The sequence below is a fragment of the Hypanus sabinus genome, chromosome 5, assembly GCF_030144855.1.
Source record: "Hypanus sabinus isolate sHypSab1 chromosome 5, sHypSab1.hap1, whole genome shotgun sequence".
Lineage (NCBI taxonomy): Eukaryota > Metazoa > Chordata > Chondrichthyes > Myliobatiformes > Dasyatidae > Hypanus > Hypanus sabinus.
In genome coordinates, this window is record NC_082710.1 from 108,425,606 (window position 1) to 108,450,244 (window position 24,639).

Genomic DNA, 24,639 nt, shown 5'->3' on the forward strand with positions numbered 1-24,639 from the left:
TCTCCCCATTTTCAAAATGGGCTGCACATTTATTTTTTACTGCCAAAGTTCATGACAATGTATTTTCCAACTTTGTATTTCATTTGCCACTGTCTTGCCCATTCTCCTAATCTGTCTAAGTACTGCAGCTTACCTGTTTCCTCAACACTACCTGTCCCTCCACCAACCTTCATATCGTCTACAAACTTGGTAACAAAGTCATCTATTTCATCATCTAAATAATTGATATACAGCATAAAAAGACGAGGTCACACACTGATCCCTACAGAACACCACTAGTCACAGGTAGCCAACCAGAAAAGAATCCTTTAAATCCCTCTTACCCATCAGTCAATGCTCCAACCATGCCAGTGACTTTTCTGTAATACCATGGGCTCTTAACTTGATAAGCAGCCTCATGTGTGGCATTTTGTCAAAGACCTTCTGAAAGTCTAAGTATGCAACGTCCTTTTATCTCTCCTACTTGTAATCTCAAAGAATTCAAACAGGTTTGTCAGGCAAGACTTTCCCTGAAGGAAACCATGCTGATCTTGTCCTGGTTCACCAAGTACTACATAGCTTCTCCTTTAATAATTGACTCCAATGTCTTCCCAACCACTGAGGTTAGGCTAACCTGTCTATAATTTCCTTTTTTGCTGCCTTCCTCCTTTCTTAGAGTGGAGTGACATCAGCAATTTTCCAGTCGTCTGGCATCATGCTGGAGTCCTTCGTAATAATAATTGCACTCATTTTTCTTCCCTCACACCCTTCAACATCTGGCACACTGTGAGAGCAGGGAATTTCAGAGGTTAACTACCCTCAAAAGGAAGAAATTTTTACACAGAATATGTTTTATGTCAGTTGACTCTCATTCATTGGTGAAGTCTGGATTTAAAAATAAAGTCATCTTTGGTTTCAATTATCCATGTCATCAGTATTGCATTGCTCCATTTTCATTCCACTAAAGTATGTTTATTTGCAGGTGAAAGTTGCTATTTTGAAGTACATTGAGAGGCTGGCCAGGCAGATGGACCCAGCAGATTTTGTTAATTCCAGTGAGACTCGCCTTGCTGTGTCCCGTATCATAACCTGGACAACTGAACCAAAGAGCTCTGATGTGAGAAAGGTAGGAATTTATTCCAAGGTTAGAATCATTGTGCTAGCTGGGACACAGTGTCTGAATCTGGACCTTCTATGTTCTACTTAGTGAATCAAATATGTTAGTTAGTTTTCCATTCAGCTATTTGCTTTGATGCATTGGTTGCATTCCAATCTCATAACATTCACTATAAAATAGTTTTGATTTTTTAACATTGCATTTCTGCTTTGCACCTGATATTTATTCTTTGATAAGTAACAGAACTGAAAATCTAAGACAAGTAGAAAGCTTTTTTATATTCATTTGATAAGAGCATTACTGACGAGCCCAGCAATTATTGCATGTCCATGTCTAATTGCCCTTGAGGGGTGTTGGTGAGTTAGTGTTTGGAACTGCATTGGTCACAGTGGATGACAATGTAATCTCTATGATTTTAAACAAGCTCTTGAGGGAAGATAGTGTATCAGGGTGATATGTTACTTGAAAAACTTGAAAGTTGTTAGCTTTTCCCTACAAAGTTGTCCAGAATCAGATTCAGGTTTATCATCACCGGCATGTATCATGAAATTTGTTAACTTAGCAGCAGCAGTTCAATATAATGCATAATATAGAAGAGAAAAAAATAAATAAGTAAATCAGTTACGGTATACATATATTGAATAGATTAAAAACCGTGCAAAAAGCAGAAATAATATGTATTAAAGAAGTGAGGTAGGGTTCAAGGGTTCAATGTCCATTAAGGAATTTGATGGCATTGGGGAAGAAGCTGTTCCTGAATTGCTGAGTGTGTGCCTTCAGGCTTCTGTACCTCCTACCTGATGGTAACAGTGAGAAAAGGGCATGCCCGGGGTGCTGGAGGTCCTTAATAATGGACACTGCCTTTCTGAGACACTGCTCCTTGAAGATGTCCTGGGTACTTTGTAGCCTAGTACCCAATATGGGGCCAACTAAAATTTACAACCCTTTGCCGCTTCATTTGGCCCTATGCAGTAGCCCCTCCATACCAGACAGTGATGCAGCCTGTCAGAGTGCTCTCCACAGTACAACTATAGAAGTTCTTAAAATGTATTTGTTGACATACCAAATCCCTTCAAACTCGTAAAGAAGTATAGCCGCTAACTTGCCTTCTTTATAATTGCATTGATATGTTGGGTACAGGTTAGATCCTCAGATCTTGACAACCAGGAACTTGAAGCTGTTCACTCTCTACACTTCTGATCCCTCTGAGGGTTTTATGTGTTCCTTCGTCTTGCCCTTCCTGAAACCCACAATCAGCTCTTTTGTCGTACTGACAATGAGTACCAGGTGTTGCTGCGACACCACTCCACTAGTTGGCATGTCTCTCTCCTGTACATCCTCTCATTTGTATCTAGGTGATTGGGTTTAGGATTTTGGGGAAGGGTACTGTTAAATCTTTCTGTGCTGTGCTTTGTAGGTGATGTATTCTTCAGAAGTTAGAGTTGTGAGTTACTTTGCTTTTGCTGAAGCTGAGCTCCAGTTGTTTGGTGGAAAGTACTCTTGATGTGCCCTGCAGATGGTGGAAATTTTTAATAGGATAGTAGGTGATTTGCTGCAGAATACTGAGCCACTGTAATGTCCACTTGCAAATTGTAATACAGATAGTTGCAGACAAACCCTACTTATCTATTGTATTCAATGTCAGGTGAGATCAAGAAAGACATCCGGCTGGCTAATCTGCCATTTATCACATGGCCATATTTGTTCTGTGAGTCATTTAAGACTCATTCAGTCGTGAGTTCATATAATAACATGCAGGTTGCTTGTACTTTAGGACCCGAACAATATTCTTAATACGGTATTTCTTCAGGTAAACAAATATGGTGCCACAGTAAAATAAAACTATTAATGATTCCATAAATAAAAGTAATACGTAACACCTGCTAATATCAAGGATTTTCCTTCCATGCAAGCAGTGAGCTGAACTGCTTCCAGTCAAAGATATACAGCATTAGTACAGGTGTGCGCTGCTTACCGTCCATTCGGACAACTTCCGATCGCGTGTAGTCCTGATCAGAGAACATGTCGTAGCGGACATAACCAATCTCATGTATTGTGCATCTCTTTAGTGTAGTAGCGTTATCTCTCTGTTTAATTTCCTTTCAAAAACATTACCATAAAGAGCACCATGGCTTCCAAATGCAGCAAAACCACTCCTAGTGATAGCAGTAGCAAGAGGCGAAGGAAAAGTATTGATTTGGAAGTGAAACAAAAGGGTATTAAACAATATGAAGGTGGAAAACCAGTGAATGCTGATCGGATGTGGAGAAATTGCTAATGACATGGATTGAGGACCAAACACAAAAGAGAATCCCTCTCTGCATGGTGACGATCACGGCTAAGGCATGGAGCTTGTTCAAAATGCTTAAAGGAAAAGCAGGACCAGGCTACAATATTGAGTTTAGTGCTACTCTATGTGGGTTTGCTAAGTATATGATAATGATATTCGCACGATGTCCAAATCACATAACGTCAGATTTCACAGAACATATTGTAGACATTAAGCGACACATACCTGTACCATTGTTATGACTGAATGAGTTTTAAGTGACTAACAGAACAAATATGACCATGTGATAATGGCAGATCAGTCAGCCTAATTTCTTCCTTGGTCTCATCTGGCATTTATCTGTTAGAATCCCATGTCAAAATTACTATTTGCAAAGTGACAATCATGTCTCACTTATGTAGTTCTAATGCCCTGAATTTATCAAATGTATCACATTATTTAACATAGTATCTTTATACAGTATCTGATAGCAGTATATCCTCATATTATGCTTAAAAAGTTGATTCAAATGTATTTTTCATATGAACTATGCTCCCTATTTGTTTTATTCTTCAAATATGCGCCATTCAGTCTATGGGTGCTAATTTGAAAAATCTAAATGTGTAGCAGGGCTTTGTTCATGTTATCCAGAATGGAAATACTATTTGCATAAACATTTTATCAAATATAATAAGTATTTGGAAGCTGTCGTCAGACATAATCTGTTTCTGCAAAGCAGTTTTATTTTTTTTCTTTGTTATAATGTTAGTTATGTACTTGGAACATTGTTAGCAGATGTTAAATATAATATTGAAACTACAGCTGTTAAATCAAACGTAAAACCTTGAAAATACAGTAGAATAGTGATTACAGCAAATTTCTATAACCTTGGTCCTAAGATCTAAGTTCAAATCCCAAAATAGCCTTTGGGAAGTAATCAGATAAATCTGGTCTTAAGATGAAAAGCTAGTGAGTATAAATCTAATATGTTGTCATGTAAACCCACTGGGTTCGATAATATCCCATATTAAAGGAATTGTACTACCTTTCCTAGTCTTATCTACACGTGACTACATAGCCACTCTCAATGGATTCTAAGTTCAAGGGCAATTAGGGATGGGCAATAAATGCTGGCATTGCTAGTGCACAAATATATATTTTTTAAAAAAATGAACAAGCAATATTCTTAGGTCCAAGCAGTGTTGCAACAGACAGCTATAAAATATGTTTATAATTCACTTTTTTCCTCATCTCTGGATTATTTCACACGTATATTTAATGCGTTTTGGCATTGTTTTAAATTGTTGACAATTGCTGCAAATACTTTTATAAATGGAGAAATATTTAGATTTTATTAAAATGTATAAGTGAGGTGGAAAGCAAAAATCATTTGACTGGCATCAGATCCATAGATTTACAGTTTAAGGGAGTAACTGCACCTTTCTGTTGCAAACAATTGGTGAACTTGATCACTTTCTGTCATGGCTCTTCAGCTTTATATAAGTTTTTTTTAATCATGCAACTGCTGTTTATTGTATTCTAAATTTTTCTAATACCCTTCCCACCTGTCAAACCCAGACTGTGCATAGTTGGTTGAGTGATGAGGGGTTGGCCAGGTCCTGTTCGAACACCTCTGGGCCTGGTGAAATTGGCCTGGAAGAAAAGTGTAAACAGGTAGAAAAACACGTTGCACCTACTAATTTCAAGTTGCTTTTCCCTTTACTTTCTGGCTTTTTTCTTAAACTTGGCTGTACAAGGGTCTTGGCCTCGCTGCCTTTTTCAACATAACTAAGTTTATTCACTTTATTGTATTGCCAACAAAAGTTATTTTCTATAATTATACAGCGCATAGTTGGTGTTGATTGGGAATAAGGGTTGTCTTTCTGCAGTTTTAATAACATACTGCATTGGCCCTGACAATGGAACTGCTGCTTACAGTTTTGGAATGCATGCTTATCTGTTAACTAATGGGTTTGAAAGTGCATTAACAGTTTGTGTGTTTATTTTGAACTTGAAATATGCTCTTTGTAATAAATGAAAATTGGATTTTTTGTGATAAACTTTTACTAAGTCAAACCTCTATGTTAAATACTGCTTAAAGTTATAAAGATCATAATTAATACATTTGAATATTATAACAGACCTCAAGTTATTTGAATGCACACTCTATTAGTTCTAACAATTATCAAAATATACTTTTGTTCCAGTTATTATTCCACTGAAACCAATTATACACATTTGATTAATTGCATGAAAAATACATTCAGGATTTGATTAAAATGCTGTGCATAAGTTTTATCAAAATTTAAAACTTACAGGAAGCACAAGAAGATGACTTCCAAATTGACTGAATATGGAAGAGAACACTGGTTGATTTAAGTTTTCAGATTGTTGAAGATAACGGGTGGGGTGGATGGGCTGACTGTAGATTAGAGGCCTTTTAAAGGAAAGAAAGATGTTATCAGCTACTGCTCTCCAATGTGTACCCATAATTTATTATTGGGTGGCAATAACATGACATTAAAATCTGTAAATGATTCAAACCTCAGACATGAAATCAACAGCAAAGATGACAGTAGCAAACTTTTGGAGAGAGAAATTAGTTAAATAAATACACATGCGGTAGATTTAAAAAGGTACTAAATAGATGTATGAAGTGATTCATTATGATTTGAATAATGATAAGAATCTATATGATATAATCTTGAAAGGCATGCAAGGACTGAAATTAATGTTTATTAGTGGGTATTTGAGTGATGGGCAACCTGAGAAAATTACCAATTTAACAAGAAATCTATTTCTTTACCGATAGAGCAAGGAAAAAGTAATGGAGTTATATTCAAACTTTTTAATATTTGTCTCAGCCAAAATACTGTGCCCTTTAAGAAAAATATTATTAAATAGGATGCAGAAAAGATTTATGAGAATGAATCATGGATGAAAACCTTTAGTTAATTGAGTCTAAAGAAATATCAGTTGTTCTATTTAGAACAGATATGAAAGTATTTAAAATTTTGGGAGTATTTGATAAAATAGAAATTATTTCCAGTAGCAGTGGGTTAATAACCAGAAGAAGCAAGTTTAAAGCAATTATTTAAAGAACCACATGCAAGGAAAAAGCCTTGCAGCAAATGCAATTTTGAATCAGTAGTGGAAGCAAATTGATTTGCAACTTACAAATGGAACTAACTAAAGCTAAAAGGAAGACACAGAAGAGCAAGGCCTATTGAATATTTATTTGAATGAGCATGATGGGCTCATTGTTTTATGAATATTCTGTAGTAATGTTCCAGATAATACAATACATTTTACCAGGTAATGTTCAAGACGTACTTTGTGGTCCTTCTGCATAACTAGAAAAAGCAAGTGCAAACTGCAGAATGATTGCTGTGAAGCTTGGGCATGGGCATTATGAAGACAATTTATTTTATCATTTATTTTTCATTTTTCTGCTACTCTAGAACTCTTAATTGGGCAAACAAACACAAGAAAATGCACTGTATGATTTAATTATGTAGATAAAATAGGTGGTGTATACTGTTGGAAGGTTATTGACTGATCTAATCTACTTAAGTGTCATGTACTTACTGTTGACAAATTGTTCAAAAATGGCAAAGGTTTGAAACAGCTTTGGCCAGGCTCACTTCAGTCTTGAGTGCTGAACTGGTTGAACTTTGAATTTAAACAAAGGCATTTTACAGGCCGTCCATACAGTATTAGAAAATAGTGGCTTCTAGTTGGTTCCAAATATCCTTAATAAATAACTAGCAGTATCGTTATTAAGCATTGATATAGTGTTAGGATGCACTGTTAAATCTTTTAAAGAAAAGCCAATAACCTGCAAATAGTGCAGTAAATACTGATAAGGAGTATTCATTGTTTCAATTGGATGACTGTGGCTTCTAAAAGATCTGTTTAAACATTGCAACCATGATCTTGGAATAATGGAATTAGACAAGAATTTTTAACTATTTTGTTTCACTGTTTTCCATAGGCTGCGCAGGTCGTGTTGATTTCTCTGTTTGAGCTGAACACTCCTGAGTTCACTATGTTACTTGGTGCCTTGCCAAAAACCTTCCAAGATGGTGCCACCAAGCTCCTACATAATCATTTGAAGAACTCCAGCAATACTAATGTGGTACTTACTGACTTATAGCTCTCTACTTTATACTGCATGATATATGCCAAATTTGTCTTTTCAAAAAATATACTTTGCAGGCCCATTTTATGAATTGGTTCAAAAACATTGTTATGATAAGTGCCCTATCTGCTGTGACATAGTAGAAATTGGATGCAAAGTTGAAATTCTTGATTAATTTTATGACGCACCAAAGAACTGCTGCACTATCAGATGTGCTGTTATTTGTTTGTGAATTTAAAACATCAGAATACCAGTCTTGTACAATATTTATGTAAAAGCCCAACATTCCTGTCAATGCACAACTCTTGATCAGTGTGCTTTGTTTAATTCTTAAAATTTTATCTGAAGACTTCTTTCTAATAAAATGTATCAGTAATTGAGTACTTTGGATTCTCATAATGTTGCTTGTGTTCCAGTTACTTTAGTTAGTTAGCTTCATTGAAGTATTGACAAAGTAATACTTCATTATATTCCTCTCTTAATAGAGCTCACCCAGCAACACAATGGGGCGCACACCTTCACGGCACTCCAGCAGTCGAACAAGCCCTCTTACTTCACCTACAAATTGTTCACATGGTGGTCTTTCTCCAAGGTAATAAATCATCTGGTCGATTTCTTGTATAAGATGTTATTGCAATTGAAATTCCAGTAACATTTTGACAGTTATTACGATATTCAAAATGAGTCATAAATAGATATTTCGTACATTTTTTACATTTTTATCCATGTTTTCATCCTTTCCCTTGTTCTTGTTCAAAAAAGGAGCTCTAAATACTACATAGGAAATGGCAAAACCATTGAGAATTACAATCTTGTAAATGAATTTTGCTTACAAGTTCCACCTTTTCCTTATTTCCTATTGGCCATATTTGCAAAATGAGTAAAAATAATTGTATTTTTGGAATTGATCCTGTTGTTTGCAAACTGCAAATATTGAACAAAAATGAACTTCCTAACATTGAGGATAATAATGATTACTTAACCAAAATAGAGTTTGGAAAATCTGAGTTTAAATATTTCTTGGTAGAGCATGCTCTTGTGTATTTCCTGGAATTCAGTAGGCTACAAAACATCACAAACATGTCATGAAATATTTCCAGTTTGTATAGTGAGAAGAAAATTAATTTTCCAGATGTACAATTAATTTTTCCAGTCTTCAGACCAATCATATTTTCTTTTTCAATCTTTCGAAGATACTTGAAACTTTTTTTCTTCTCCCACCATTGCATTCACTATAACTGAATTGTTATTCCTGTATCATATGCGGCATAAATTGTACTTGTAGATTGTATATTAAATGTTTTTCCCGGATGGCATAATCTGTTATAGTACATAACTATAGTGTTAATGCCATTAACATTGGTACTTTGGCTTATTTCACATTTTAAAAGCATGGTTCTTGGATAAATTAGCATTATTAACCTGCAATTATGATGCAATATTGCTAGTTTGAGGAACCTGTGTATTAATAGAAACTTAATAACAAAATGGAACACTTCATCCTGGAAATGGGTTGTATTCATGAAGATGACGTTTCAAAATTATTATGATATATTTAGTATGAGCTCCTACAAACTTTGTAATAGACTGATGGAAGCAATGTTTTCTGACGACTGCTATTGTTTGTGATAGCTGATCAACTTTGTACCTAAAAGGCAAATGGATATTATAATCCTTTAGTTCCCATTTTGTACACAGAATTAAGCAGCTATCCACAATAGAACCAAAGATGCATATGACCTGTGCTTTGTATAGATTTGAAAATACTCAGTTCGGTTTTCTTGAAGTTTTGAGATCTGGTAACATGCATAAGGAATTTTTTTCTGTTGCCTTCAGATGTGTAATGTTAACTACTTTGGTACCAGTAAATTGAGTGATGTAAATTACTGGTTAATTTACTGGCTGCTGAGAGTATTAGCATAAGGTTTAATATCGCTTAAGTGTGTGTGTCTTTTTTTAAGGACTTGTAATTTCAATATATGGCGTCTAACCATTTTTCCAGACCAGTGGAGAATTACTGGCTGGAAGTGACAAAAATATGTATGATCGTTTAAACGATAGCAGGATTGAATTAATTTTAATGGCAAAATGGATTGGCTTGGTTTAGGGATATGAAGGATTATAACAATGTAATGAATCAACACCTACATGAAGCCACTAATAAGAGTGAAATCTATTTTACTTGTGGAGTTTTTGGTATGATCATGTGATGGGCAGCACAGCAAGTTATCCACAGAATAGATTCTAAATGTGCGAAGGGTGAAATACTCCTACCACAAAATAAATAAAGTTTGCAGATTATTATGCATTTGAAGGCAAAACAGCAATGATTACTGCATATTTTTAAATAGTGTTTTTAAACCTATACCTAAAAGCAGACAGTCCTCACATGTTTAGGAGAATGGTTTTATTCACTTAGGCTTGAATAGTGGTTCTTAGGTTGTGCAGCACAATTTCCTAAGCTGTAAAATATATAATTAGCTGATACAAATAAGAAAGGGTCATTCATTGACTCAGGAGAGCTTGTAAATACAGCTGTATGTACTAAATGTTGGTAATTACAAAATATTATGACAGAATATCTGAAGTATTTCTAAGCTCTGGTCATGTAGGAACATGAAGATCAAAAAGTAGCCTCGTATGTGAATAAACAAGAGATTCTGCAGATGCTGGAAGTCCCAAGTAACACACACAAAATGCTGGAGGGACTCAGCAGGCTAGGCAGCATCTCTGGAGAGGAATAAAGTTTCAGCATTTCAGTCCAGGATCCTTGGGGTCACAGCAGGAAACGTCAGTGTTTTACTTCTGTCCATGGATGCTGCCTGACCTTGAATGTCAATGTACTTTTATAAAGCTGGCTGGTTTAAAAAAATGCCATGGTTGATGTGTGACATTTTCGTTGTACTGGCAGCCCATTTAATTAATTTTTGGTCACTGAGAATTTGAATTTGAAGCTTGAACTCTGAACAAAATATTTGTTTTAATTAGACTGATGAGAGTTTGCACTTGCAAAATTTTACATTTGAACATTACTTCAGAGTCCCAAGCCTCAATATGTTGAATACAAACTAAAACTCCTTAAATATTCTCCTGAATATTATGGCTGAGGAAGGCAATACTTGAGGCTTTCTGAGTCCCTTATTTCAATTAAACCACCTTTCCAAGACCAATCTTCCTGCAGTAAATTGGTGGAGTACACACTATGGAAAAATGGTTAAGTGCTATGACCTTCACAATTAATGCTTAATTGAAGTATTAACCAGAAGTGCTTATTTTTAATCAATGCTATGATTTCTTGTCTGAGATTAGCTGGAATGCTGAAGTTCAGTAGGCTGTCTTTAGCTCAAAGTGTCATGGATTTTAATGTTTGGCTGAATGTTTAATGCTACACAATACAATGTATTGAACTGATGTTCTAAACAAAGGACAAAGGAGAATCATCTAGTTCTTTAGTAGCATTAATCAAAAGTAAACAAAACTTCAACAATAATGCAATATATCTAAGATTTTCAAGAAACTTTATTACCAATGATTTTTACTTAATTCCAATTATTTGGCGCAAACAGCAAATTATATAAACATAATCCATAATTAATGTTGCTTGGATATTAACTGCTGTATGGGGGGGCAGATTTCACTCCCATGGGATCTGCTATATATGTCTTAACAGGAAAATAAAGACATTAATTCAATAGCAAAACACTGAATGCTGCAACTATGAAATAAAAGGAAATAATTTGCAGTGAGTCACAAGTCTATACACAAGTTTCAGGTCAAGGAACACTCTGTCTCCATCGGTGCTATCTGGCCTGTTGGATTTTTCCAAAATGTTCTAATTATAGGTACCTTAATTATAATCTATCATCGTATCTAAAAGAGCATGCTTTCTAACAGCACAGACCTCAGTTAAGCATTTGTATATGAAATTCTGTTCAAATCCTGATTATAGTGTCTGTATTTTTCTGCCTAAAATGCTATTACTGAGTTGACTGACCAACCAAAAGCCTTTAAATACCTAAGCTGTTAAGAGCCCAAGAGATAAGTTCATTTAATTTTATTTTAAATCACATACCATTTTGTTAAGTAAACATATATTTTGTTGGTAGTTGAATTTTTGGCAAGTCTGAAGTATTTTGCTTTCATGGTTTGTATTACCTAAAGGATGGTGTCATATTTTCACATCATTAACTATTTGATTCCTGTCCAAGTACAATATTAGTCATGTCAAATTTGCTTCGTTCATCTTCTTTAACATCACACAGATTATTGACATTTCAGGGTGAACACCCTTCTGACAAGCGGTTCTTGACCTGAAATGTTAATTTTCTCTTTCCACAGATGCTGACTTTACTGTTTTTATTTCGGATCACCATTTAATTGTCTTTTGTTGCAAATGGTTAATGTTTTACTTCACCTCTTAGAGGATGGTTGAAATTGAACTTGATGTGCTCAATGAATAACACTGTTGATCTTCACATGAAGCCAAGTCTAAAAATCTGCTCAAGTATGATTAGCAACATGCATTGAAATGTGTCTAATGTTTTACTTTACTTTATTGCCACCAAACAATTAATACTAGAGCGTACAATCATCACAGCGATATTTGATTTTGCACTTCACGATCCCTGAAGTACAAATTGAAGTAAACATAATAAAAATTTAAATCATAAATCATAATTAGAAAATAGAAAAGGGAAAGTAAGGTAGTGCAAGTCAGGTCCAGATATTTGGAAGGCATGGCCTAGTTCCGGGTCAGGATCCGTTCAGCAGTCTTATCACAGTTAGAAAGAAGCTGTTCCCAAATCTGGCCGTATGAATCTTGAAGCTGAACCTTCTCCCAGAAGGAAGAAGGACAAAAAATGTGTTGGCTGGGTGGGTCATGCCATTGCCTTCAGGGATCTAATAGGTACTGTAGCATCTGGTCATACGAGGCTGGGCAGCTTCCCTTCAACATGCTTTGACAGGGCTCAGGGCAGAAACAAATGTAAGCTGGTCCTGGAAGAGGTGTGAGCAACTGTTGAAGTGTGTACTAGAATGATGCGAATAGGGCAGCAAGGATTTGGGAAGGTGTATGTAAATGGAATATTTCTTGGTCCAACATCTGGCAGGCAGAGCCCAGCACATTAAGTTCATGATCCAGGCTGTGTACGACATCCTGTTGGTCTGGTAGATCTTTTTGCTTGGGGGAGAAAGCAAGGCACCATCATGTCCTCTCTGGTCTGGCAGAGGAGCCCTGGACCACATTCTCAGCAACTGCCCAAAAGCCCTGGGAAAAGGCTGCTGCAGCTGGCACTGTGACCAGGCACTGAAAGCAGTAGCAGTAAATATCTCCTCGGCCATTAACAGCAGCCAAGCCAGAAAGCCCAAAGCTGCTCCCCTCAGCCCAGATCACCAGTAGGCTTGCTTGCAGCAACTTCTGACTGACAACTGAAAGACAATCTTGGCAAGCAAATAAAGTTCCTTGACTTCATCAGATAATCACCACCGAGGCCTGACGTGGTCATTCTGTAAGAAACATTGAAGCAGGTGTCCATTGTTGAATTGACAGTGCCTTGGGAGACTGGATTGAGGAGGCATTTGAGCCATATGAAGGCAAAGTACCAGGAGATGGTAGAGCAGTGCCAGAGATAGGAGTGGAGAGCATGTTGTGAGCCTATAGTGGGGTGTAGAGATTTTGCTGGCTGCTCACTCTGCACAACCTACCTCTCCTCAGCATTATGGGGTCTGCAAAGAAAAGAGCATATATATATATAAATGTATGAATATAAATAAAGGGGAAAACGGTGAGGAATTGTACATGGGTTCATCGTCCATTCAGAAATCTGATGGGGTGGGGGGGGGGAGAAGAACATTTGCTGAAATATTAACTGTGCCTTCAGGCTCCTGTGCCTTTGATGATAGCAGTGAGAAAAGCGCGTGTCCTGCGTGATGGACGTTCGTAATGATGGATGCCACCTTTTTGAGGCATCACCTTTTGAAGGTGGCTTGTATGCTGGGGAGGCTGGTGCCCATGATGGAGCCAGCTGAGTTTACAACTTTCTGCAGCTTCTTCTGATCTTTAATACTAACCCTTTCTAAAATGTATTTGTTATTTATTGAGTTTTATACAGTAAATAGGGTATTTAATTCTTCAGCTTAATTTTTAATCTATCCAATATCCCTGTAAAACTAGTTTTCATTGAGAAAACCTTGTCGCTTGTATGGTTTGATCTCCAAGATATCACTAAATGATTAATGGTGTTAGATGCTAACAACATTGAATCCATTCCTCTGTTTGTAAGATCTAGATAATACATTGGTTATTTAGGTTAATATAGCTATGTTCTGCTGAAATTATTTGTTTTTGATTGTTGAAAGCATCCTGAATCAGATGATGAGGTTCTGGTCCAAAGATAACAATCATTGAAATGTGTAGATTGCCCCTTGGATTAGGAAGTAATCATCTTAATCTGCTACTTTGAAAACAGAAAGATGGATAAACTGGAAAAATATAAATTTTGTTTGGTATAAATTGTTAATAAATTTGTCACCATAGTTCAAGAAACATTATTCTTTAAGTAGAAACACTCCTCATAGGTAATGAATGAGAAGTTTGGGATGGGAAAACAATTCGACAAACCAGATGAATGAAATCTAATATACCCAAGGACCACCTTTACCCAAGCCTATGTTGTTAGAGAAAATTCAAGGATAAACAGATAGAGCCAGTGATCTCTAAATGTTTTTTGATATTCAGTTTGATTGGTTGACATATTTGTGGACTTGGGTTCTGCAGTTAGGGTGGCTAAAGGAATATTCTTGCATGTGACATTGCACTTGCACAGAATTTTAGTCCAATGGTACCTTGTGTCGTTTCCCTTAGAATATGCTGTCATGCCAGCTTGAAATTGCAACAATCTTCCAAAATATACTTTAAAAAAAAATTTGGGTAGAGAAGAATTTTACTAAATTGAAATAAAGCCAATAAAATGAATGAATTTGATAGTCATTATTAAGAAGAAAGATCTTTAAAACTCCATTTGTACTTATAGTTAAAACTGAGTTTAAAATATTCATTATTTGTTGTGTAGTCACTGTCGCCCCTGTGTGGTCATATGGTACTGGCAAGAGTGGGTCAACACTACTGCTGCTGCTTGCTTGGATGAGGTGTTCTCTGTTTGCTATTCTGCTTCTATTAATGTTCTGAAATTTTTCTTCAGTAAAGCATGACCAAAAGCCACTCGGAATATAGTTTTCTTTCTCTTTTTTGCCTTTCTCGTTCTTTCTCTTTCTCTGACCACACTGACTGCAGTCGATTCTGGGGTTGGAGTGCAGATGGGCTATCAAAGCATCCCTCCACCCCTTCTCAACCTCACTCCATCCCCACAGTTCCTACCCACAAGAACTTCAGGCGTTCTTACTCACCCAGGTAACTAACCCCCTCTCCACTCTTTTCAGAATGCCTTGTCTCATCAGGCGGCTCTTGTTTTGGGCTTTAGCATGCTCTGTTGTATGTTTTGAGTGGCTACAACTTTTGTTTGCTGTAACTCATTCCCATGTTTTTATTAATCTGCATCTTCTTTCAAATAATGACAGCTTTGTGCTAGTTCTTAAGTGTGAATCATCGCAACTTTGAATGTGCCATCACAGCTGAACATTTTATTAACAGTAGGACAGCTGATCAATGAGCTATAAATTCTGTTCAATTAATTACTTGTATCTATTCCAAAAAATTGAATGCAGTGCAACATGCCTGAACAGGCATGGTGGACCAGTGGTCTCCTTTTGTGCTATGCCATTCAATGAATCTAAGCTGACATGTTTAAAGTAATTTAGTTGTGTACATTGGATATTTTGTCTTCAAGAGATTATAATTCATTAATATTTGGCTATTTTGTCTATAGCATGTTGGACTATGACACAGAAAACCTTAACTCCGATGAAATTTATAGCTCTCTTCGTGGGGTCACACAAGCCATCCAGAACTTTAGTTTCCGCAGTCAAGAGGATTTGAATGAACCAATTAAACGAGATGGGAAGAAGGACTGTGATGTAGGTATTCTCTCACTAATTTGACTTTGGCGCTTTTATCATCTGTGAGGGGGTAGGGACACTAAATGCAGAACATGAGTTAAATTTTACTCTGTAGGTTCCTTTTTAAAATTGTTTTCCACAAATTCGGGAAGGTTTTCTGTGTGCCTTCAGTAAAGACAGGCACAAAAAATATTTAATTTCACTGCTATTTACTTTTCCTCCAATGTAATTTTCCATTTTAGTCTGTAAGGACCCATATTAGCATTTGCTATTGTTTTCCTTTCTGCATGTCTATGGGAACTTTTTTTTGTTTTGTGATAGGTTGTTCTCTTCCTCCTTTCCCTCTCTCCTTAATTTATCACACTTGCCTTTACTTAAGTACCAAAGTTTCTAAATCTCAAACTCCAACTTATAAATTCGTGGCTTGCAAATGTGTTTGTTATAGACCACAGTAATTTCTATCAGCTCCTGTTATCTGCAGGATCAGTACATCCTCTGTTATGTTCCTTCAAATTACATATTTAATTAAATTCCAGTAAAAGTTAAATTGTTGCCCAGCTTAGCAGTCTCTTATTTGGGAAATACACACTTTGTAGGTACCACATTGTGATTTATGGAGACAGCATGTTGCTCTTTGATCTTTATTTTTCAAATCTTTTTATTAACTAATTTGTAAATTAAACCATGCTATATTCATTGAAGGTATTGCGAGATGGAGGAATTGCATCCCCATCCTCTGATTTTCGTGGAGGTGGTGAGCCTATAGAAGGAGGAAGGACAGCTCTTGACAACAAGACATCTTTGCTCAATACTCCACCACCACGGTCTTTCTCTGGGCCTCGGACTCGAGAATACAATCCTTATAATTATTCAGATACAATCAATGCATTTGACAAGACAGCCTTAAAAGAAGCCATGTTTGATGATGACATGGAACAATTCCGTGATGGTAAGAATTAATTTTATAAATTAACTGATCTTGACTTGACTTTCCAATGTCAAAAAAATTTTAAAACAAGTTTTAAAAAAATTTAAATGTTATCAAGGTAAATTTTAAAAATCTAGTCGAGTTTTTTAGAGATAATTTATTTTCTTAATGTTAAACCTGTTGATATCAGTATGTTTTAAACATTCAAAGCCAAAACAAAAGTACAGAATTGATTTGCCAGGTATTCAAATACTACTTATGTTCAAATCAGTCAAAGTTCAAGGCTTCTAGCCTGTTTCCCCCTTCAACTCCACCTGCCTCTTCATCCTCTTTCATTCCCGCTATTTTGTCCTCTTTCCCGTTCTCCCCCTCCAACTTCCATCAACCTACTACCCATAACTTTCATCCAACGGCTTTTCATAGCCTTGTTCCAGTTCTGGATTCATCTACCTTTCATTTCTTCCTCAATGGCTCCTATTATCACCTTCCTTACTTATAAGATTCCATTCCTCATCGTCCACCACTACTCTCCAACCAACTTTGTTCCCTACCACTCACTGCATCCTTCACTCTCTTGAGCACCCATCTTCCTCCCATCCCACTTTAGCTGAACACTCCAACCCTTCTCTCTCCTCTAACTCCTCTAATCATCTATCCTCCCCTGAATCCAACTCCAGTCCCTGCCATGTATTAACCATCCTCTCGGATCATCTCCTCTCTGAGGTGGAATGCCCTATCCTAGCATGGTCCTTACCTTTGTCCACCTATGTCTGTTGCTCAGTGAGATCCGTGTCCGCCATGACACTGAGCTCTTCTGTCACCTCTGTTTTCATTCATTAGGATTCTCCACCCTCTATTGATGACTCCTTCTTCCACCTGCAACCCTCCTACTTCTTTTTGACATTCCACTCATGCCTTCTCCTGCTTTGAATCTTTTCATCTCTAGCTACCGAGACATCAATCCTCTCAACTTAAACATTCCACTCATCTATAGTTGTACCATCCCCTTTGAATGTACTGTCCACCACTCTCTCTACTAATACCAACCATCGTACCTGCAGATAAGGATGGTGCTGTTGTAGTCTAGTAGACTGACCTCGCTGAGGCCAGGCAGCAGCTCTCGGACCCTTCTTGCATACCACTTAACTGGGATCCCACAAAGAACCATCAGGCCACTGACTCGAGCACCATCACCAACTTCATTGCCTCTGACAATCTCCTTCCTATCTACTCTTTCCCACCTTAGTTTCCTTACCCTGCACTGCCCATTTCTATTTCCTACCCAAGATCCAAAAACGCCTAAATGCCCTGATAGCCCATTGTTTTTCCCTGCTTCTGCCCTACTAGTTATGTAGTGCCTACATAACTTTGCTCCATTTGTTCCCCTTGGTACAGTCCCTTCCCACCTCCATCTGTGACCTTTCACATGCTCTCCATCACTTCAACAACTTTTGCTTCCCTGGCCCTAACAACTTCCCCCTCACCCAGCCTCACCTATCATCTGCCAGCTTTTTCTGTATTTTTCCACCATCCTATCTGTCCGAAGAAAGGGTCTCAGCCTGAAATGTCGACTGTTTTATTTCCTTCCATTTATGCTGCCCGTCTTGCTGTATTCCTCCAGCATTTTGTGTGTGTGTGTGTGTGTTGCTTAGGATTTCCTGCATTTGTAGAACTTTTTGTGTCCCTGAGGTTCCAGCACGAGTAGACTTTGTGTTCCTTCTTCCTGTGTTAGCTCACTCTGTTTTCACCCTACACCCCCAAACCTCCCACCTGGCTCTGTTGCCTCATTTTCTCGTGTGTTTCCATCTATCATCCACCTGCCTCTGTCTCCCAATGCTGTAACACCTCCCTCCAACCTAGCTTGATCTGCCCATCATCCTTAAACTTTCCTCAGTCCTCCAATCACCTTTAAATTGCTTTATTGTTGTCATGTGTACAGAGGTAGAGTGAAGAAGCTGTCTTGCATACAGTTCATGCAGATCAATTTATTACAACATTGTACTGAGGTAGCACAAGGTAAAACAATCTGCAGTATGAAGTACAGAGAAATTGCAGTGCAGACAGACAGTAAAGTGGAAGGTTAAACGAGGTAAATTGCAAGGTCAAAAGTCCATCTTGTGTGTGGGAAACATTTAATTCCCTTACAACAGCGAGATAAAAGCTATAATTGAGCCTAATGGTATGTGTTGTTGTGCTTTTGTTTCCTTGTCCATTCGTTGGAGGTGAAGTGAGAATGCCCAGGATGGGTGGGATCTTTGTTTATGCTGGCTGTATTACCAAGCAGTGAGAAATCTAGACAGAGTTCGTGGAGGGGGAGGTTGATTTATGTGATGTTTTAAACTGTGTCCATAATTCTACAATACGAGCTGTGTCCATAACTCTGCAGTTTTTTTTGCTGTCATGAGCAGAGCAATTAGCATACGAAGCCACAAAGCGCCTGAATTAGATATTTTCTGTGGTGGCTTTGGCTCTAGTTGTGCTACCTCCCTTATACTAGCTCTCCCTCCCTTCTCCATTCTTAGTCTTGATGTAGGGTTTTTGACCCGAGACCTCAACAATTCCTTTCCCCACACAGTTGCTGCTCTACCAGTTCAGTTCCTCCAGCATATTGTTCTCCAGGTTACAGCGTTTGCGGTCTCTTGTGTCTGACTGTATCCAGTTGAACTATCTTGCGATGCTGGTTGAGTTTCAATGAGGGTGCAAGGAATGCTGAAGAAAACCAACATAAACTGGTTTGACAGACGCATCTGTTGTGGTAAAAACTGACTTAGCTGCTTTACAGCAATGTAGATACTGGCATTCCAGAAAACAATGAAAATTGCATTTAGTCAAAAAAGTGTCTTCTAGATTTTTTTATCACTGAAATGGTATATTGAATGAATTTGTGGAAAATTTGAACATGTACAGTGCATTATTTCAAGTTTAGTCATATTTTCACCCATCATTCTGTACAAGGAATTTTGTTTTAGACTGTAAGACCTGTGCCTGGTCTCCAGACATTATTCTATACATGATTATAGGACAGCAAGATTGCAAGTTTAAGTATGAAGACAACCAAATTCCTATATCTTTTCTCCACACCCCTGAAACATATTCTGTTGCCTATTCCTTAAGTTCTATTTACCTTTAGATGAAATGGTTCATTCAGCAAAAAGGAAAAAGGGTGTGGAATCAAGTCTGCTGTTTCATTGTTTGTATTGCTTAACTGCCTGATGTTTTATGCATCTTTCTTTTTCTGTTAATTTCCAATATATTGATGGGGAATCTTCCTAGATTATCTTACTAATATTATGATCAACAAATCCTCATTGTTTTAACTGCTGCAATTTAAAAAAAAATTGCACTGTGCTAATAAATACATCCTAATTGCTCCCTGCATCTATTCAAGTGAGTAATGATTTCATTAAGTTATTATACATCTGCCTTTGAATACGTAATCTCCTTTGATGCTTTGAAATAACATGACTAAGCAAGTCTTGAAGTTGCAGTAGAAAAGCAAGGAAAAAAAATTTAAAAAATAAAAGAATTCTGAAACTGAACAGAATACTCAGCAGGTCAGGCAGCACCTGTGAAGAGAAATCAAGATCTAACTTTTAATGTCAGGCCTTTTATTGGAACTAGAAAGAATTAAGCAAGTATTATAAGGGAGTGGGGAAATGCATCGGACCAATGCATCTGTGACAAGATGGAGGCCAAGAGAAAATGATGTAGATTGGTGCCAATTGAGAGATGTGCTGAAGGCTTGTTAATGTCAGCTAATCTATCTGGAGAAGAAATGAATAGAGAAGTGAGTAACAAAAAAGCAACATCGACAAGTGAGATGCACAAAATGCTGGAGGAACTCAGAAGGGCTTTATTCTGGTTTCTTCCCCTTTCCTTTCCAGTTGTGAAGAAGAGTTCCGGCCTGAAAGATCGACTGTTCATTTCCATAGTGCTGCTGAGTTCCTCCAGCATTTGGTGTATATTGTTTTAGGTCTCCAGCATCTGGAGAACTTGTCAAATTTATGGACAAGTGAGATACAGAATACAATTGCTAGAATCAGACGTACATGAGAGTGCTGGAAATACTCATTAGGCCAGGCAGTGTGTGGGGAGAGAACTGAGCGAACACTTCAGGTGGACAGTGCCCTGTCTCAAATTATCAACCCAAAATTCCAATCCTGCTCCCCTCTTTTTAGTTGTCACAGACTGGAACTAGGAAAACTAGGAGTCACTGGATGCTGTAGCATTCTCTGCTCCAGTTCTTGGAACCTGGCAGTTCTGACACAAAAGGATGGTGACTGAAATGATTAAGTTCAGTGAATCCTGACAACTACCTTATTCTCTAGGCAAAAGATGAAGTAGTTTACCTTCAGTTTGTCCTTTTCCAACAAAGCCGAATGTAAGAGTCAAAGAGAGACTTAAAAGCTGCAAGTTCAGAATCATCCTTTCAGGTAGTCATGCTGTTCTCCAGTGTAGAAGGGACCATGTTGTGAGCACTGAAAACAGCACATGAAATTGAAAGAAGTGCAGGTGAATTACTACTTCATCTCTGGCTCTGTGAATAAAATCTCATCTGCAGGACTGCATCTCTGTTCCAGCTTTCTTTATGTACTTTTTGCTTCCTCTTCCTGTTTCTGCATTTCTTAGTGGAAGTGCAATTAACAAATCTTCACCATCATCATCTGTCAGCTGACATTGATCTGTATCAGCCATTTCCTCTTGGGGACTCTGTCACAGACATTGCTTTGACTCTTCCCACCTCCAAGGTCTTCAACCTGAAATATTAACTCAGTTCTCTCTCCATAGATCTTGAGACTTGGTTTTATTCATAAACTTGTGTATTCCCACAGAATCATGAATATGTAAATTTAACTAAAATAATTTCAGTTGAATAATCTATTACTTAAAGATTCAATAAACAGTTGATTAAAATGTCTATTTATCAGCACAACTGATCAAATTATGTGAAGTAGAATGGTTCCTGAGTTGATATGGAAAACCAAAGCAGGAATAGGCCATTTGTGCTACTGAGACGGCTCTGCCCTTAAGATACATTCTGTGGTTAATCCGCTATCTCAACACCATATTTCCACACTCTCCCCTTACACCTTGATCTCTCTGTTGACTTACTGAAATAAATTTAGTGACTTGGGCTCCATGGCTTTTCCACAAGATTGCTCAATGTGAATGAATTTCTCATCTTGTATCTTAAGACCGTGACCTCTTCCTGTAGGCCTGTAAGCCAGTAAAAATAACTTCCCTGCATCCAACTACTTGCTTTGGAGCTTTTTCTTAGACTTAAAAAAGGAATTTTAATTTGAATCGTATCCCTGAGACCTCCGGAGAACTAATGATGTTATGAGGGTGACTGATGAAGGTAGAGGTGTGGATGTTGTTATACACAACTTTTAGTAAGGCATTTGATAAGGTCCCTCATGGCACACTCATCTAGAAGGTTAAAATGAATGAAGGAGATCAGTGATGAATTGGCCATTTGGATTCACAACTTGTCCATAGAAGAGAGAGTGTGGTGATCAAAAGGACTTATTCTAGCTGGAGGTTTGCAATTAGTGATGTTCCATGGTGATCTGTACTTGGGACTCTGCTGTTTGTGATATATATAAATGACCTGGATGAAAATGTAGATGGGTGGGTTAGTAAGTCAGTGGATGATATGAAGGTTGATGGTCTTGTGGATAGAGTAGATGAATGGTGAAGAATATGGAGGGATATAGATCATTTGCAGATTTGGGTGGAGAAATACCAGATGGAGTTTAACCCAGCTAAATGTGAAGTGTTAGACCATAGTAGGTCAAATATTGAGACAGTAGACTGTCAAGGGCAGGAACCTTTAACACCTTTGATGAGCAGAGGGATCTTGGGGTCCATGTTCATAGCTCCTTGAAAGTGACTTTGTGTGTTGAAAAGGTGGTTAAGAAGGCTAATGGTATCCTTGCCGTTATTAGTTGAAGTATTGATTTCAAAAGTCAGGAAGTTGTGGTACAGCTTTATAAAACTTATTTGGGTCACATCTGGAGTAATGCTTACAGTTCTGGCCACCCCATTATTGGAAGGGTGTTGAGGCTTCAGAGAGGATGTAGAAGAGGTTTACCAGGATGCTGCCTGGTTTAGAGGGCATAACCTATTATGAGAGGTTTGACAAACTTGGATTTTTTTTTTCTGGAGTGGTGGAAGCTGAGGAGAGATCTGATAGAGGTTTAAAAGATTATGGGATGCATATTAGAGAAGATGAACAGTATCTTTTTCCCAGGGTTGAAATGTCTAATACCAGAGGGCAAGCATTTAAAGTGAGAGGGGATAAGTTCAAAGGAGATATGAGGGGCAAGTTGTTTTTTTTTACACAGATGGTTGGTGCCGAGAATGCACTGCCCGGGTGGTTGTAGAGACAGTTGTTTGGATAGCCAATGAATGTGAGGCAAATGGAAGAAGATGGACATTGTTTTGGCAGAAGGGATTAGTTATTTGGCCATATGATTACTAATTTAATTGGTTTGGCACAACATTGTGAGCTGAAGGACCTGTTCTTGTGCTGTACTGTGCAGTGTTCTTAAGTTGATCCTTTGATTTATACAAAATTTACATTATAAGGCTTCACTGATATTAGCGGAGGAAGACGAGAGAATGGCAGAGGGCATGGTCCCTTTAGAAACCACGAAGGTGTAGGGGGTGGATGTGGCTAGTAATGGCATCTCATCACAGCTGGCAGAAATGACAATGGATAATGTGTTGGATGCAGAGGCTCATAAGCTGAAAGGTAAAGATTAGATGTCATCTATCTGTGTGGAGGAACATGGAATGGGAGCAGAAGTATAAGAAACAAGAGATTCAAGAGTTGCTGTATCAACTACAAGAGAAAGCCACATTTCCTGAAAAAGGAGAGCATTTTTTCAGATGTCCTTGAATAGGATGTGATGGAGACAGGAACTGGAAGAAACCTTTATAAGATAGTGTAGGAAGAGTAGGTGTGGGAGTTGTTGAGTTTATAGTAAATATCATCGGATTTCATTTCTGTTTTGTGTGAACCTTAGTTGTTTACTTAGTGGACAAAAGGAAATGTAATTCCAGTAGAAACTGAAGTTCATTCCAGGAAAATTCTCCTGTCAGTTTCCAGAATTGTAGGATTTGAAATGCAGCAAATTCGGACAATTGATTTGACAGGAAGATTATTGACACTTTACCTCCTACATGATTTCAGCAATATGCTGCAATTTTTGGGTAGGTAAAAATTGTAGTGCCTCATACTCTTGCAAAAAAAAACTTTTCCTTTCATAGCATCAGCACTCAGATGTTAATTGTACATAGCATCCAAAGTTGGGGCCACCAGTGCTGCGTAGAATTTAGGCTTCCACACAGCATGTGATGTTGGGACCTTGACACTGTATCGCTCAATTACATTTGTGAGAGCTTGCCTTGAGCAAATTAGCTGTTCTGTTACATAGAATATATGGGCACTTCTGCCCACGAGGTTGTGCTGACCTTCTAACCTACTCTAAGATAAATCCTTCCCACCTGTATAGCCCTCCATATTTCTTTCATCCATGTGCCTATCTAAGAGTCTGAAATGTCCCTAATCTGTGTGCCTCCATCAACATTTTTGGCCATGTGTTCCACGCGCCCACCACTCATTCTCTTTTTAAAAACACCTCTACCTCCCTACCTAAATTTCTTCTAATTGCCTTAAAGTTACGCCTCCTTGTATTAACTCCTTCAGCCTTGGAAAAAAGTTGTCACTGCCTGTCAACTCTATCTATACCTCTAACCTGGTGCGCCTCCATCAAGCCAACTCGCATCCTCCTTCAGTCCAAAGAGAATAGCCTGAATTCACTCAACCTATCCTAATAATACGTGCCTTTTAATCCAGCAGCAATATTGTATAAGAGCATAAGACATAGATATAGGATTAGTCATTCTGCCCATCAACTCTGCTCTGCCATTTCATCATGGCCGATTTATTAACTCTTTCAACCCCTTCTTCCTGCCTTCTCCCTATAACCTTTGATGCCCTGACAAAACAAGAACCTATCAACAACCACTTTATACATACCAAGCAAATGTTTTGTCCTCCACAGCCTTCTGTGGCAGTGACTTCCACAGTTTCACCAACCTCTGGCTGAAGAAATTCTTCCTCATGTCTGTTCTAAAGGTATGTCTTTATATTCTGAGGCTGTGTCCTCTGGTCCTAAACTCCC

The 24,639-nt window shown here is 37.7% G+C and overlaps 1 protein-coding gene across 1 annotated transcript in view; it reads left to right on the top strand.

Annotated features, from left to right (window-relative positions):
- Positions 1–24,639, top strand: part of clasp1a (cytoplasmic linker associated protein 1a) — a 341,123-nt gene that overhangs the window by 276,138 nt on the left and 40,346 nt on the right. Inside the window, exons 29-33 of the mRNA XM_059970314.1 lie at positions 962–1,105; positions 7,360–7,503; positions 7,992–8,098; positions 15,390–15,537; positions 16,222–16,468. Of these exons, the coding sequence (XP_059826297.1) occupies positions 962–1,105; positions 7,360–7,503; positions 7,992–8,098; positions 15,390–15,537; positions 16,222–16,468 (790 nt within the window). The remainder of the gene's footprint in view (positions 1–961; positions 1,106–7,359; positions 7,504–7,991; positions 8,099–15,389; positions 15,538–16,221; positions 16,469–24,639) is intronic.